This window comes from Rhipicephalus sanguineus, chromosome 1, assembly GCF_013339695.2.
Source record: "Rhipicephalus sanguineus isolate Rsan-2018 chromosome 1, BIME_Rsan_1.4, whole genome shotgun sequence".
NCBI classification, from domain to species: Eukaryota; Metazoa; Arthropoda; class Arachnida; order Ixodida; family Ixodidae; genus Rhipicephalus; species Rhipicephalus sanguineus.
The window spans coordinates 113,855,848-113,873,239 of NC_051176.1; the positions used below are offsets into that span (position 1 = coordinate 113,855,848).

Below are 17,392 nucleotides of genomic sequence, written 5' to 3' on the forward strand. Positions count from 1 at the left end.
ACATGCTGCCCGCGTGTCACCACTGTGTTGCAGCGAAGCACGTCTTTCCCGCAGGCGCGCATATCAATTGACCACGAGACCTTTTTTTTCAGTTCCCTTTTTTTTTTTTTTTCTTGCGCTGGCAGCAGCGAGGCCCGCCGTTTCCCCGGTTTAGCGGCAAAACTGGGACCAGGTATTGCTGGAAGACATAACCCTTGTAGCCGCAAACTAGCAGGAACAGCAAACGACCACCTCCGATTACTTCCAGCATAGTCTATGCTTCCAGTAATTTAAATTTCCTTGCATCCCGCTTTTTGTATGTTTGGTTAATTCGAAAACCCACTTAATTAGATTTTTCACAGTCCCAGTGACTTTGAATTACCGAGGTTTTACTGTACGTTCGTTTATACTTGAAGTGGGGCTTCGCGGCAGTGCGGATATCTCCTGGAAAGGTGTACTCACGGTATAGCATACCTCCACTGCAGTGAAACCACCTTTACAGGAAGTTACATGCGGTTTATATGTCGATTCGTTCATTTCGAATACTTCGAAATTTCCTAGAATTTAAATTCGTTTCGAAGCGAATTCGAATACTGTAATATTGGTTCGAATATTCGAAGTGCTCGAATATTCGCACAAGCCTACAGTGAATCTTTCTAATTAGTTGCCCACACAGTGTAACTTCCTGTGCATTTAACTGCAGCTCCTTCCTGAAATACACCTCAAATGCAAAACAGTGCTGGGCATCTGTCAAAGCTATTTGAACCAAAACAGACCTGTGGCATGTCTGTCTTCAGTGTGGTTGTGCACTTGCACTAAAATAACCATTGGTAATTGCACACATGCATTTGCATCGTGCCAGTATGCAAATGTTATAGGATTAGAAATAGTGATAAAATAAAATAAAGGTACACACCAAGAGGTCCCGTCTCTAATAATGAAACATGATATGCTTTATTTATAATACACGGTGCTGTTATTGCTTATTAACAAATGATGGACTGAATGAAGGTTTACAGCCACTCTTCACTATCTTTCTTCTGAATCACTTGAGTCCTCCTCCATCTCTGGGGCCTGAAGAGAAAGAAGAAAATGTAACACAGTGAGTGTTCCACCTACTGTTTCAGAAATTCTGTAAAATATATGCTGCTAAATGTTTCGACACGGGTGCCATTATATCACGCTCCAGTCCTTGCACAAAGCTGCAATTGTCGCTTCGGCTATTTGTGAAGTAACCAGCACGAAAGACGAGACCAAAGACACATGTACAGCAGGACCAGTGCTGACCTACCAAATGAGCTTTATTCGATGAAGGTGCTTTTTATAGTGTCACTCGTTACCACCGTCAAGAAGCCACATGCACAAAAGTAGCCAGTAATAACAACAAACATGACTGCTATCTCTTAAAGGGGTCATAAAGCACCCCTTGGACTTGTTGAAAAAACTCATTCTGCGGAAAGCTGACACGGCTATGAGCTGCTCAGCCAAATATTGCAGTCATGTGCGCCGCGTAAAGGCTGCAAGCGGAGTGCGAAATTGCTGTTTTCTCAGGCACCCTCTTTTCAAACAGAGGCCGGTCCTCACTCTCGTCGGTGGGCGAAGCGGCTGACGTTGCGCATCTGCTTCTCCGCATCGCAAAAGACATAGAATCGTCATTGGCCGATAGCCGTCAAAATCGAGAGTGGCGTTCAGATCAGATGCGCTTCTTGCCACGGGGTGCCGCCACTTGCCGGCGCCGCACTCCTCAGTCTGCTAACTTTACATGGTAGCCACACTCGCGCACGCGAATCACAGCGGGAGAGCAATCGCATTTCATGACGTGCGCTGATGTAACTTCTTTCCCCCGTGCCATCCCTGCCTTTGTAGCTACCAGTGCGCTCGTTGGGACGAGAAAAGGGAGAAAGCGCTGAGAGCGTGTGCCAAAGCCCCGTAACTCTGCTCGTTCTTGACGGATTTGAGAAATTTTTGCGGCAATCGATTCGGGAGGCAGCAAACTCAGATACTGAGGTCATTAGATCATTACTTGGAAAAGTGGTTCATGACCCCTTTAACAAAAAACAAAGCGACAACGCAGTTGAATATACAAAAGCGCATGGCAATTGTCGAATCACTCTGAAATCACAAATTATCACTGCGTAAGACGTTGGTGTGCACATTAAGCATCTCGTTAAAACACAGCAATGCGCGTGCTCCTCCCAAATCAGCACAGAAAGGCAAGAATTAGGGTGACTAAAACATGGCCATCGCCATCAATGCACTATATTTCGCCATTTTGCAAGTGGAGTGCCGTCTTCACTGATGCACTTCTTTTGTGTTCCAAACAGGCCTATAAACAAGTCCATACAGGCCTTTCGAGGGCCGAATCTGAAAAGCATCCATGAGTGGAGGAGTGACTCGTTCAGCACATACAGGAGCTCTGACAGGACGGTTGTGCAGTGTCCTTGGACATAGTGCAGCATGAAGCACGAGGAATTGCCCATGAGCACTCAAGCGAAAGGTTTCAAAACAAGTTAAAGCTGAACTTGATGCGACACCATGAGCTCCCCTTGAGAAGGCGAATGATGTATCAATGCTTGCCCTCTGCCTATGCAGACATGGCAATGAATTTTCACTACTTTGTTGTATGCCTTCAGCAACAATGGAACTTTTTTCTGTATCAGGTTGGGAATGTACACCGAACTCCTCTCTGCTTTGACATGCCAAGAAACACGACACAGAAGGGTGCACAAAGTGTGGTATCTGGCGTAGAGAAGTAGAGATGCGCTGCTATGTTGGCAGCGACAGTGGAGGTGCAAAAGCTGCCACCTTTCGTAATTTTCAAGTGTTAGATGCAGCCAAAGGAAAATTTCCCTCGAGACGTCTATATTGGGGTGCAAGAAGAGGCTGGATGACTGTGGAGCTAATGGTGAATTAGACTGAGGTGGTCAAAGGTCGATGGCCAGGTGATCTCCTTGTAGAAAGTGCATGCAGCAAGTCCAGAGACATGGACATTGACATTGCTGTGATTCCATGCGGCCTTACCTAAGGGCTGCAGCTTTTGGAGGAGGAGGTAAAACTTTATTTGACCATGGGATTTGGGCACGTACGTCCCAGGGTCCCTGCACGACCACACTGAGCAGCTTTGGATGCGTCTATGAACAATCGTTTAAGGTTTACGCCGTACATGTACAGCATCATCTAACAGGCACCAAAGAGCTTATGCCGCACATGTACGTCATTGCCTGTATGTTTAAAACGCGCGCCTTTTTCGATCATATCTCTTGTGCTGTCACACTTAGGGAATATGTGGAATTTTTTTCATGCGTCGATATCTCTCCATTGTTTTCTTTTTTTCTTTTCAAAGCAGAGCGCCGGCTTTCGCTCACGCATCCAAGCAAGCGTGCGCGGTGCGGCTGGTTTCGGTTTTGTCCTTCGGGTGGTTATCGCTTCTCGCGCCTGCAAAGCTGATGGCTCTCTGGTTTCTAGTCTCTCAAAGGGTGACTGCTTGTTACTCTCTCGTTTATTGCTCTGCGGGGCATGATTACATCTGTTTCCATGTGGCGCTAAATTACACAAACGATGCCGCCGTGGTTGTGCTTCCTGTTTTGGGGACTCCGAAACGCTAACTCCGTCTCGTTAGCGATAAGACGAAGGATTATTATAGCTTTCTCACTCGTTTTGCTTTCCGGATGAGCGCACATGATTCAGTTTTCTGCCATGCGCTCACTCACGCAGTGTGCTTACGCTATGGAAGTGCGCGCCGGTTGCTCTGCTGATAGTGAGTCGAGCAGCGATTCTTCCGATGTGGACTATTCTCCAAGTGCCGAATCAGAATCTGATTCTTTAGACGTCAGTTCGTCAGACGAGGATTTACGTACGAGTTCAGACTTGGCTGATGATGAAGGAGAGACATCTCGACAATCACACGCTGAAAAGTTTTTAGTTTTAGAGCAAGAACGTTTTTTACCAGAAAAGTACTCTGGTGTGCTTATTTTTGTATGTCTGTGTGCTATGTTTAATACAACGCATAATTTTTATTTATAAAAAATCGTATACATGTCTTTTTTAGGATTTTGCTTGATGTTACTCACAAATACTAAACCATGTGCATGTGCCCCGCCACGGTGGTCTAGTGGTTATGGCGCTCGACTGCTGACCCGAAGGTCGCGGGATCGAATTCCGGCCGTGGCGGCTGCATTTTCGATGGAGGCGAAAATGTCTGAGGCCCGTGTACTTAGATTTAGGTGCACGTTAAAGAACCCCAGGTGGTCGAAATTTCCGAAGCCCTCCACTACGGCGTCTCTCATAATCATATGGTGGTTTTGGGACGTTAAACCCCAGATATTATTATTATTATTAAACCATGTGCATGTAAAAAAATTTTTTTTGACTTGATAGTCACGCAAAATGTTTTTAGACAATTTGTTTCTTAAACAGAATCGTCTGAAGAATTTAATACAGCAATAAAAAAATACACATTTTTGGAGTGCATTTCGCGAAAAAATTCGACCCTCAAAGAGTTAAAGAGAATGTTCTAAGGCTTTACACAAATTGGATGGCTGGAGGACAGCATGCACTCACTCCAGGTGGCAAAATTACGAGGCGGTCAGTAGAAATGCTGTATGGCTGGATTTCTGAAGCATGGTGAGTGGTTTCGGATGATGTCATCAGGAAAAGCTCCAAGAAGACTGGAATATTTAATGGACTAGATAGATGCAAGTAAACACTACATGTTACGAAATTTAGACTAAAAAAAGTTAGTCCACACTCAGTGATTATGGGTTGCTCACCGCCTCAGACTCTTAATAACGAGAGAGAGAGCAAGGAGCATGCATGGCATCTCTGGCAGTATATATTTGTGTGCGTGCGTGCACAGTCAATGATTCCCGCCCATTCATTAGAAAGGCAAGTACATAGGTAGCTTGATTTTACATTTATGGTGCATTTATTGGTAAATGGTGCGCGAGTGGCCACATTCCTGACATACGTTGGAATTGTAACACGTGAGAATGCCAACCGGAAATTCTACCGCATGTAATGAACGGACCCCAAGCTTTGTGCTGGATTTTGTAAATAAAAAAGTCCATTCATTACAGGGGTAAATATGGTACTGTGCTATCGCCATGTATGTTTAACCTATCGGGTGAAGTCACTGCCATTATTTCTTTCTGACTGCCAATCCTTCAAGTGTTTCAGTGCCCCCGCCCCATTGTTCTAACGATAGATCGGCGATTGTACTGTGTCAGTCCTCGCGAAATTCAAGCGCACACAAAAGACAAGTACACAGTGTATGCCCTACACTGCGTCTTTTCTTTTGCGTGCGCTGAAATTTCACGACGGACATGAACCAACTTGCCCAACTTTCAGTTTTACTGTCTTAGTCTTAGCATAATCACAGCACTCACTATGCAGAACACTGTAACGCCCCCAATTACCATAACACTATAGTGAACACTCTGAGCGCTAGACATTATCCTGTTTTCTCTTGCCAAGTTACACTGACGCTCAACCATACATATACGTACTGCTCTTAAGAGAAAAATTCAATTTCTCCCTTACCACAGATTTGAATAAAATTGTGCCCAATTTCTAACATACCGTATTTACTCGAATCTAACGCGCACCTTTTTTCCGGTAAAATGAGTCCAAAAATCGCATGCGCGTTAGAATCGAGTACCGAAAAAAAAAAAAAAAACTCGGCTATCATATTGCCATCGGCATTTCAAAATGGCCGCCTCCTACGCGTCTTGGCCATTTCTCGTGTGCTGAGGAGATTCATCCCGTTCTGCGTTCGCATCGGCGGCATGGAAGTGCCGACTCCAAATGCTCGACGAGTGCACCAAGATGTCGCATTTAAAAGAAAAGTTATTACGTGTGCAGTGACGGACGGAAATCGGGCCGCATCGCGGTCGTTCGGAGTTCCCGAAACGTGCGTGCGAGACTGGCGCAAACAGAAGCAGAAGATTTTTTGCAGCAAAGCTTCACGAAAAGGTTTCAGTGGACCAAAGCAGGGCCGGTTTCCCGAAATCGAAGAGCGTTGACAGCGACGAGGACTCATCCATTACGCGACTCGTATCGCTGCCGTAGTGGTGACAGTTTTAGCGGCAAGGCCCGCTTTTTGACTCTGTGTTTTACTTTTTTGAAACTTTAGTTCTTTAAAACCCAAATACTTGTTCTTCTGAATGTGCGAAGTTTGACTCCTACGGACTTTTTTTTGTTCTTTTCTCTCACGTAAAATGGGTGCGCGTTACAATCGATGAATTACTTTTTTTTTTTTTGGTCGCGGAAAACGGGTGCGCGTTACAATCGAGGGCGCGGTAGAATCGAGTAAATACGGTAACTGTTTTCAACACTGTAAAACCTGAAATGAAGAGCTCTATCAAACACTGCAATTAAACTGCAAAGTGAGTGTCCACCACCACCTGGCATCATGGCTACAGTTTCAGAGATCTGCTGTACTTTACCTCTTGTACAACACTTGGGTTCTGAATGCTGGCTGCACTGTCTCCAGTTGCAGGCACCTCAGGTTGTCCAGTAGAAGGCTGTTCACTGTCAACGTCCATGGCTGTTGTGGGCTCGCTTTCAGGGGCAGGCTGTTCTGCTCTTGCAGTTTCCTTGGGGCCTTCCTTGATGGTCGTGGGTGGTTTCTGATAGACCGCCTTCTGTGCCTTCAGCTGGGCTGTGAGACCATCTAATCTCTGTTGGTAGAAATCATAGACAAACTGGGCCATCTGTGTCATGCCTGTGATCACATACGGATCTCCCTGTGGGGGTACGTTGTTGGGGCGCGCTGTAGGATAGACCTGCACAAAACAAACGACATAGGTGAGGGGGCATCATTGGCATGCCAAGTGCATCTGCTCGCACAAGACATTACAGAACTACTATGTGGAAATCAGAAGCCTAGAAGTTAAACCGCAATATAACAAACATAGACGCAATGAAATTAATCTTAAAATGCTACGTGCAACAAATTTTAATATAAAAGCGATGACAGCTATGCAAATGTTGTTTGTACCAGTGGTTTACCTGCTTTCGTTGCTATTGTTTCTTACTTTCTCCTATTTTTGTGAATAAGTATAACCAGTGAAACATAAATGATCGTAGTATATTTAAAATTAAGTTTCTAAGTTTTGCTATAATGGCATATGTTTATATAGTACTAGAAACTTGATAATAACTGTGTGAAGACAATTTCATTTTACTTGACACTTCCAAAGCATCTGTATCAAGATTTATTCAGTATTAAGTTCAATGCTGAGTACACTACTTTCACATTCAGAGGCAGGTGTTTGGATACAGTGACAAACCTTCCCCCATAAAGCTGCCCATTTCAGTGCAACGAGAAAGTTATCATTCCTTTCTTTTTTAGATGAAAAGAGGGTACTAGTGCGAAAGGCTACAAGCCTGAGAAGGCAGCCAGTCTTGGTTTCAAGAGCCGAGCCCAGGAGCACATCTGCCATCAGCTCTGCCAAGCTTCTGGATTGGCGTGTGATATGGTTACATCACATATTAGAGTGTTCATCTACGTGTTGAGACTCGCGCAACCTACTGGACGTCAAATCACATTACGATTATCTCAGAAAATGCTCCAGAAGTGTTAAATAAAATAGAGTTGTCTTCGGATAGAAGCTCCTGTTAATGAATACGCCACAATTTCAATGTATAAGAATTAAGCAAGAATGTTCTGTAAATTCATACTTGCTGATTCTGCTTGTTTGTACAAGCTATGTCCACCAAAGTATGCAAACCACCAGTGCAAGCAGTATTTGCATTGCCATCACAGCTTTTTTAGCAAAATTACCGATAGTTCAAGTTTGAGGACCTCATAAACTTAATTAATATCAAAAATAACAAAGTCGAAACAAGACAGATGTTTACAGGCTTGAGGTAATCAGCAATCAGTTGAATGTGCAATGTCACTAACGCCAACATTTGTACAAGGGCACTCGTCACTTCATGAGTGAGCCAATGTCATGCTAAAATTTTGTTCACAAATGTTAGACATACCATAACTTTTGTTCAAACGGGTTAGAACACCCATTTTTGTTGCACTGTACACAGTTCTGATTCAAGATTATTGTGATATGCTGATTTACTTTGTAATTTTCTCAGTTTAGAAAAACTGTTGCTCCTCAAAAGGCACCTGAAATATATTGTATTTTTAAGACTACACATTATATTAGAAAAATAATTTCACATTTGAAATCAGCACACAAATATACATAAACTCAGCAAGTCTCATCAAAATCGATCAAGAAATTAAAATTTTCTAAGTGCCATGTCCCTAACTTCTGTGCTTTTGGACACAACCTGGTGACTTCGTCAAAAAAAAGAAAAAAAGTTGCCACCAGTACTTTCAGATGGTACTGCCAGCTGTGACTCAAACGGCTGCACAGGCTTCACACAAACAATATCGACAAAATTACGCTAAGAGCCAGCACAATCAGTCCTCCTGTTGCAAAACCCAATAGAACAGGTTAAAAAGATGAAAGTCAACGTAATTACTTATCAAATAGAAGCAGTTGACAGGGAGTGATTAAAATGTGACAAGAATTTGATATATTGAATAAACAGCACAGACAGACATGAGAAGTCTGCAAAAGTGGTGCTGTCCTGCTGTCTGCCATATTTATTCAGGAAGTCTAATTTCAATCAACTAGCAAAAAATAGATCACTAACGACAGGATTGGCCACTTCGATCTGATAACGTACTTTACAGAATGTGCCCATTACAGAAATGATTGGAAAGTTATAAAAAGAAGTTTACTGCTTCTGCTCTGCTGACACCACTATTGTCTACCTCAGTTGCTGGCAACATGCACAGTAGCTAAGCCATACGAGCTACCAGGCAGCTAAACAAGTGGCCGTAGCTGTAGAGCAGCAGTGCCATTGCTGTTGCGGTTAGGTATCACTGAATAATGTGTATGCATGAGGAGAGGCATGAGCTGATGTCACCTGGTCCATTCTCCTTTTTTGCTTACAGAAGTCTAATTCTTGACAGAAATGAACCTTTGGCCATTATGGAGCCTTGATATGACATTTAGTTCTACTTAATCGTCTACCTGAGATTCGATTAAGAAAGCTTATGCACTGCAGTAAAGTGCTCTGATCAAAATTTCACAGTGCATGCACTATGTTAAAAGGACACTAAAGACAAATAACAATTTATGTCAGAGTGAAAGCTCAATGTATGACAACGTCTAAAACGGCAATACTATTATCAACAGCAGTGCCCTACTTACCGAGAAATTAAGCTAAATGTATCACACGATGTGTGGCACGAGTGGGACATTTTGGAAATGATCCAGATGACGTGAGAGCATCCAACTACAATTAATCACTAGTAATCAATCTAGCTGCAATAAAAAAAGAACCTTCCGACATCGAGAGACGTACACTCAAACCTCGATATAACGAACTCGGATATAACGAATTATCGGTTATAACGAAGTAAATGAAGAATAGTCTTGTAATACTTACAGTGTTAAAAATAAACGTTTATAACGAATTTTCGGATATAACGAAGTTATTTTCGTGGCAGATGTGACTTTGTTATAATGAGGTTTGAGTGTAATAAAATGCTGCTTGTTCGCTTCTGTTTGATTCATGGAAAAAGGAGCCTCTTTGGCGTTGCTATGGGGAACGGCACGCGAGGTTCAAATGTTCAGTTTTCACCGAACTGCGCTTCACCCAGCGCCCAGCTTCGCTCACGCGGTCGTGTCTCATTGGTAGTTTCGGTAATGCGTACTACCGCGTGTGTTTTGCACGCTCGTGAAAGTCGCTCTGACAGAAAGTTCGACAAAATGCCGCATGCATGTGATGTTGCCGGATGCCCGAATGGTGCACGCCGCCAGTGCACGCCACCGCGCAGTGAAAGTGGGCAACGTTGGGCACGGCAACAGTGACGTCAGAAAGACCGCTTCGGCGGGTGAGTTGAAGTGCGCTAACGCGATGCGGACCACTAAAATGTGATTTTGTTTCAAAATAAGCACTTCCTTGGCACAAAAGTAGCACTACGAGGTTTCTGGACCGCTATTTCAACAATCAACCTCGACTTAATATTTGCCTTTAGTGTCCCTTTAAACAAGGTACATTGAATAGTATGCTTGATGTCCAACGTACCTTGTGAAACACAATCACATGTTCAACATTTTTCGTCAATGTGTATATATGAACTGTGAATGAAGTGAATGAGCAGAAGGCCTTTCTGTTCAACATACCTCCCATGGTGCCAACCAGAGCTGTGTAGGTCTTTGAAGCAAGAGGCTGAAGGTAGGTCCCAGCTCAAAGCAGTCTTGGAACAGAGATATGCGTGCAAACACATACAAGCCCAAGCGAGCCCGTGACATGGCCACTACAAGTCGGCGCACATCTCGCAAGTGCCCCACAGCTCGTGTCCGCACCAGTGACAAGAGCACATAGTCGTTCTGCTGGCCCTGGTACTTGTCCACAGTAGTCACCTGATGGGGAAGTAGAAACAGGCTGTCACATTTTTTATGCACAACCAAAATGCAAAGCCATATGAAAACTTAGCAATCGTTTCAACGCCACGAAGGATGCATTTTGGTTCATTTTAGCTATGACTTCAGTCACCACAACCATACCTCAAAACCTGTTGAAAAGTTTGGAGGACGCTTGAGCTTCGCCTTCAAGAGTAGAACACAACAGCATAATTTGGTATTGTTCAAAGCCTTCTCAATCGCTAGCCTGGCTTCACTTCCCGGTAGTAGTATAAAATTTCATTCCTTGTTTTGCTTGTGAAGTCCCAGAGGGTGGAGCCCCAAGTACAGGGCCCCATGTGCTGCTGCTATCCGGATGGCCCAGTCAATCAGTGTTCGCTGGTAGTCAGGGCTATGCTGCAAAGAACGGCTTCAGACTGGGAGGGGGAGGAACTGGGTATTCTAGGTAGGCCGGGCAGTTTGGGGCATTCCCACGTGGAATGGTACAATTTGGACACCTCCACCGTGCCCCAAGGAAAGGAATGTCTGTGAGCGTAACATTGGCCATTTCAAACTATCCTAGAATGCTTAGTGTAAGGACTGTTGCGAAGTGCCCACTATGCCATAATTCTTCCTTTTGCGAATTGGCGAAGTACCCACTACACGCCCTTAAGGCCATGCATGCACCTACGCAGCTGCACACTTTGTTGATGCTGTTGCTGCTGATGATGATGGCTAATTATGCCTAAGTGCTTTCAAATGGGTAGGCCTTTAAACCACCAACTCGTTGCACAATTAACATGTTTTGATGCCTGGTGTGACTCTATGCTTCTGCCACGCGGTATCACATGCATTAAGCATGACATCCGTACAGAGTTTTTTTCCGAAACAGTTTCAAGCACCCTGTGGTAGAACACCTCTTTGCCACGCAGATGACCTGGGTTCGATTCCCACTCGAGCCGAAGACTTTTATTTATTTATTTGCACCTATCTAGAATTTTCGCTCACGGACCAATGCTGATTTTTCGCTCATAACAAACGACACGGACACTGGGATTTCTGTGAAACGAGCTCTTTAACGCTATTAGGTTAATATGTCAATCACTAACATACACAGAATATGCCTAAATGGCACTCTCAAGTTGCAGCTCATCTCTACTGGAAGGGATGGGCTGCAATGCCACAATGACATTAAAGACACTGCACTTGGAGGCTCTAGATGTATTTTCACCAGCAGTGGTTAAGTAAACTGAACAGCAGCACTAAGTTACATTGAACTTTTAAGTTATGGTCCTGAAATACTGAAACACTCTGAATGCAAGTGGAGGTTTGGCAAGATAAGTGGCATTGCTGCCTTGTAGTAGTTCTCTGAACAGGTTCCTGGGATATCATAGACTTTGAAAGTGTGCTCAGAAGCTCACTGATAAATAACAGATGCAAAACACCATAAAGGAACTAACAAGTGAAGCTAGCGTTTTGAAAACACTTTGAGCAAATACTGCACAAACAGGTGAAAATACTTCCAAGTTACCCATATCACATTGACATAGGACAAATACATTTTCAATGCATACACACTCACATAAATAAATAAATGAGTATGCAAAAAAGAGACCCTTAGCATTTGTTGTCTTCGGTGATAATTTTACCCTGCCAAAGATATGCCAATAGAGCTTCTAAGGTACATTCTCAACTAAACTGATTAAGTGTTACTGATCGTTGTCCATTCCAGTGCATTTAATCTAGCCACATTAGTCCTCAACAATCTATTAGCCCTCAACAACCAATTGAATGTGGCCATCACAATAAGGAACTGAACACACACCCTTGTCTTTGTTAGCAGAACACCAAAGTCACTCATCACCAGCAGCATGCAGCAATGTGGTTTTGACAAAAGCTCTGTAATGACATGACACATGTTGGGCTAATTTTTCCACCACAAAAAAAAAAAAAAAAAAAAAAAAAAAAAAAAACGGTAGGCAGATATCCTTGCTCATCATTAAAAAAAAAAGAAACAACTCAAATACTGGGTAATACTCTCATCCAATTAAATTACAGCGATGTAGTCAACCATTACAAATATTTGCTTTGCAAACCTTACCTTCAAGGGACAGCCAATGAGTGGATTGTCTTGGCAGCGCTGGTGCACAACATCACGAATGAGATGTTTCTGTCCATTGTATGTGGTCAGGATGGAGATCCGGTCAGCAGGGTAACCCAAGAGCCTCATGTACATGAACACAGCCACCACATACTCGGCCTCTGCCAAGTTCTGATAAAAGTAAGGGTTCGGTTCTGATTCTCCTATTCCATTGAAGTCTCCCACATCAACAATTTGGTAGTCAAAGCAGAAACCTGCATTGCCAGTTCGGTACTCTGGCCATTCTGTAACATGCGGCAAGTTCCCCAGGTTCTGGTATCGCCAATTGTACAGGTTGCACAAGCTGGGCCTTGATCGACCTTGGCCATCAAGCTGAACTACGGGCACACCCAAGCGCACAAACCTAGTAAACAATGACTGCTCCATGTTGCTGTACTTTTGGAAAGCCATATTCTTTACCACAGGAGGCAGCTGATGATGGTCTCCAATCATGATCCATCGCTTGAGGCGATTGTATCCATCCTGGGGCGTCTGCAGAAGCAGAGGAATGAAGGTCTCAATCTCCAAGATTTGAGCAGACTCTTCCATAAGGATGTTATCATACTTAAAGCCCAGGTCAACCAGCTCTCTGCGCTTCAGTGCTGCATGGGTGCATGTCATGGCAATCACTTTGGCCTCCTTGACAAGGAGGTACCGTGATCTATCCAGGCCACTACGGAGTAGCTCAAATGCCCGAAATTCTTCTAACTGATCAAAAATGTCCTTGATGTAGCGGAAACAGCTCTCTGCCTTCTCCATATCCTCTTCAAAAGATTGACCATGAAACAAGGGTTGCGGCGCGTTGCTGAAGAACTTGGTGAATGGAAAATGTTCCTGAATGTCCCGAGTCGATGACTCCGTTGTGCTCAATTTTACTTTGCTGAGAAATTCCTCCCACCGTGACAAAACCTGTTTAGGAAAAACGCAATAATGTAAAGGCAACAATTGTTATCTATGAGGCTGTATGAGATATTAACAAAGATTCTTCAGAAATTAAGCATAATACTACCAGCCAAGAACCTATCACAAGTATTGTCAACAGGTTCTTGTAACCATTTTTAGAGCCCGAGTGTCAATGGAAATCTCATTATGAAAGAAAAACAGCATTAAAAAGACCATTGAAGAGCCTTTTTGTTAAGGCAATACCTCTGACACACAGGCAATAATACAGAGTCCTATGAAGCAAACCAATTTTCTTGCTATGAAAGACACCCTACCAAATGTAGTTTTTAAGCTGACACACAGTATGACACAGCAGCCTTTAAATGTTTTCTGTGAAATCTGCAATGAAAACGATGGCACTACTTTCTGACCAAACCAACAAAAGATTGTTTACCCGACCAATGAAACCTAACATAAAAATGAGCAGAAACAATAATTTATTATCATTAATGCCAGTGACTAAACAAATGCTTCAAGAAAACTATTTGGTTTAACCCTTTCCCTCCCATTAACGAGTATAGTCGTCATGAGGTTTTGTACCAAAACGACTGATGACTGATAGGGGGTATGTACTTGATGTCATCCATGAGGAGTGCTAGCGGCAGGGTCGCCATTTTGACGGTCCGCGCACTCGCCGCACACGCAAAAAACTCGCTGCACGCGCTGTATCCAAGATCTGCATGGCACAAATGACTAGAGACCTCCAGAACACCTCCTGCATGCCGAAGCATGGACAGCACGGACGGCGTGTACGAACGGACCTCAAAGATGGCGGGCGATGGTGTTGCCGCCTTGCGGATCAAGGCTCAGACATACCCCTATACTCGTCATCGACAAAAATTGGTCCCACATGGAACCAATGGCGACTATACTCATCATACTTGTGTTTCTTGACATTAGATAGCCACACTCAAAGTCGGAACACCCCCTAGAAAAATAACACGAATCTGTGCCTCCTTACATCTACATAGATCTACCCTTTGCTCACTGCTAAGCTCACAAAATGGGTCAAAGTACTAAAACTAATTTTAATGGACTTGCCTGATAAAGGTAAAAGTAGCCAGCAGTCTCGCAAGTGTATGCAACATCACCAGTCACACCAAGGCTCTCCTGTAGTCGGCTGACTTCTTGAAGCAGCTCCAGCCGTTTTGCTAATACATAGTTCACTCTGCCGTAGCGACTGAAATCCTTCTCCGTTTCCAGTGCCTCTTCTCCATGGCCCAGACGAAGCAGGTGCCTCTCGTCAATGTCCAGCATCATAATTTTTTCAAAAAGCTGGTTCAGTGCCTGATTTGAATGCGTTACCAACAGTGTTCTCTGCTCTGGAAAATTATGGTACAAATTAGAAATTATCTGCACAGCCACATCAGTCTTTCCTGTCCCAGGCGGGCCAACGATAATAGTAAGACCTGGCTGTAAGCCAGCACGAATAGCTTCGATTTGTGTTGGAGTGAAAGGAATAGCATTTTTCTTTGTCCGTTCATTTGGATATGGCCCTCTGCTCACAGTGGTGTGCGGTGTGACCAATATTTTTTCTTTCTTCGGTTGATCCTCAGTAACCGTGACACTCTTCCCTCTTTTTGAGCTCTCTTTTAAAGATGCCTGTTGCTGCTGCTGGACATTGCAAAATGTCACTTTGAAGGGAGGTACAAGTAAACGTGGATCATTAACATCCACAGATATGTCACATTTCTCCTCAAAGCTTGCCCGAAGGTGGTCCATGTTGAGAAATGTGTCATTGAAGTTCAACACCGGAATCTGATTGCTCATTTTTGAGTAGTGTGCAGCACCTGGATCACCATAACCAAGAATGATGTCATGCAACCAATCTGGTACAACACACTCGGTGTTCATCAAGTCTCTGATGGTTTCCAGAACAGCCTTAAAGTTGTTTTCTTTTGGCTTTCTCCTCATCAGTATGTTGAAAGTATCATAAACATCTTCACCACCTTTCACATTGTGATCCATATCAATCTTGTACTGATTGCAGTCCATCCACACTCGATAGGTCCTCGAATCACCTGGCAACATTGGCTTTGGCTCTGGTCCTTCTTCAATGACCCTTCCATTCAGATCAAGTAGCCCTTCAATTTCACAGCCACGCACATAAGTCAGGCCTACCTGCGGTACAAAAGGCTCCTTGTAATTGTAAGGAGTGCCAGGTAGACAGACAGGCCGCACCGTGATAAGGAAGCATACGTCATGTTTCCTTAGAGATTCCCATTCTGCCTTTATTTCTCGACGAACATTCAGGTGAACAGTGACATCTGCACGAACTTTGGAAGGCTGCTTCTCCCCAATGTTTGGCTTGCCCACTTCCACAATAGCAAAATTCACAATTGGCTGCGCCATCCTCGCCCAGCCACCAAACATGACACCTTCATCCTCGGTTTTCCAGGGTTTCAGGCGGCTGACTGAATCTTCGATGTCCTGTCTTATTTCGTATGTGGACTCCAGACGAAAAAGGTGAAAGTTGCGCAGCAAGTAATCATGCAGCGTGAGAAACTGCAAGTTGAGCTTCGGCAGTGCTAGGCAGCCTTCTCCGGAAAAATATTCTGATGGGACAACATTCTCATCCCATATTATTGACTCTGTAGGATACAAAGGCATCTCATTCAGGCTTTCCAACTGCGACTGTCGTCTCTCATGTCGGGAAATAAGTAGTTCTTGAAGAAAGGTGTGACTGTAAGGGGACTCATCACTTTCTGAACTCAGTGGAGGCACCAAAAATAGCGAAGCTGCAAGTCTGTGCAGGTCTGCAGCTTTCAGGGACCCGAAATGTTTTAGAAGTTTATCACGTGTGTCCACATTTGCAACGTTGCACAATGCAAAGCGCCGAAGGTCGGGGAAGTCTTTAAATGCTGCCTTCTGAAGTGCTGTTATGTTGTCATAATGGATCTGCATCATGTCATGATCCGTGAGCTCTTCTCCTGTCTGGTCACTTATTTCAAATTTCGAATAGAACTTCAGTCTGTCCAAGAGCTGTGCAAAGAGCCTGCCTTCTTTCCTCTGAGACAGTGTGGACAGTCGGCACTTGACAACCAGATGAGAGTTGTCCATGATGGTGTTGAAAAATCGCCTCGATGGAAGCAAGGCTTCGAGGTCTATCATAAACTCAAGGAAGCGTTCACAATAGTGAACTACCTCCAAAGCCGGCTTGTCTAGCTCCGGAACATCTTTAGTTGGTGGCACAGACTCCAAATATTTGAAGAATCGACCGATGAGCCTCGAAAGAAACTCTCGCTCATACAGCAGGTCCTGATGCGTCTGCTCATCAAGCTTTTTGTCGCTTTTCTCGATGTAAGCCCAAAATTTCTTCAACTTTGGAAAGCGCTTAAACTCGTGCTCTCTTCGCTCGGGTAACAGAGTCCTCCACGCCGACAGCGATACCAAGCGCTGAATTTGCTCTCGTATCAGGCTAACTTCCATGCTGTTAAAGCAGTTGATCAGGAATACCAACAGTGCAGTTTGTTCTCGCAGAGAAAACGTGAAATTCTCGTCCAGCGCACTTTCCATCACTTTTCGAAAGAAGGATGGAAAATGGTCGGGCCTTGCCATGAAGGTTTGCCATGCTGGAACTCTTTCTCGGAATTTTTCGTTTACCATGACAACGATGGACATCAAGTGGGCCGTCGATGCACTTTTAGGATCGTAGTGTGACCATAAGTAGTTCTCCAAGTACTGACTGAACTCGAGTAACATGACTTTGCGGATCGCAAAGCCCGACCCGATTATTTCCTTCTGGTATACGTCTAAAATTACCTTCGGGTCGTATTCCTTCCATGAGGCCTTGTTGTGGGGCACCCAATATTCTTCTGCTAGCTTTGTTATAGCGTCTGATGCATCTGAACGTGACAACGACGACGAAAACGCCGCCATGTCTGCATGGAGTTACACAAAACGTGATACG

The 17,392-nt window shown here is 44.1% G+C and overlaps 1 protein-coding gene across 1 annotated transcript; it reads right to left on the reverse strand.

Moving 5' to 3' along the window:
- Positions 1-923: 923 nt before the first annotated feature.
- On the reverse strand, positions 924-17,361 carry LOC119396339 (RNA helicase aquarius). Its single transcript, XM_037663521.2, has 5 exons — positions 14,524-17,361; positions 12,502-13,449; positions 10,182-10,421; positions 6,423-6,761; positions 924-1,053 (listed from the first exon to the last, which is right to left on the reverse strand). Exons 1-5 carry the CDS (start codon positions 17,359-17,361, stop codon positions 1,009-1,011), a joined length of 4,410 nt encoding a protein of 1,469 aa, XP_037519449.1. The 3' UTR covers positions 924-1,008.
- Between the last annotated feature and the right edge of the window lie 31 nt (positions 17,362-17,392).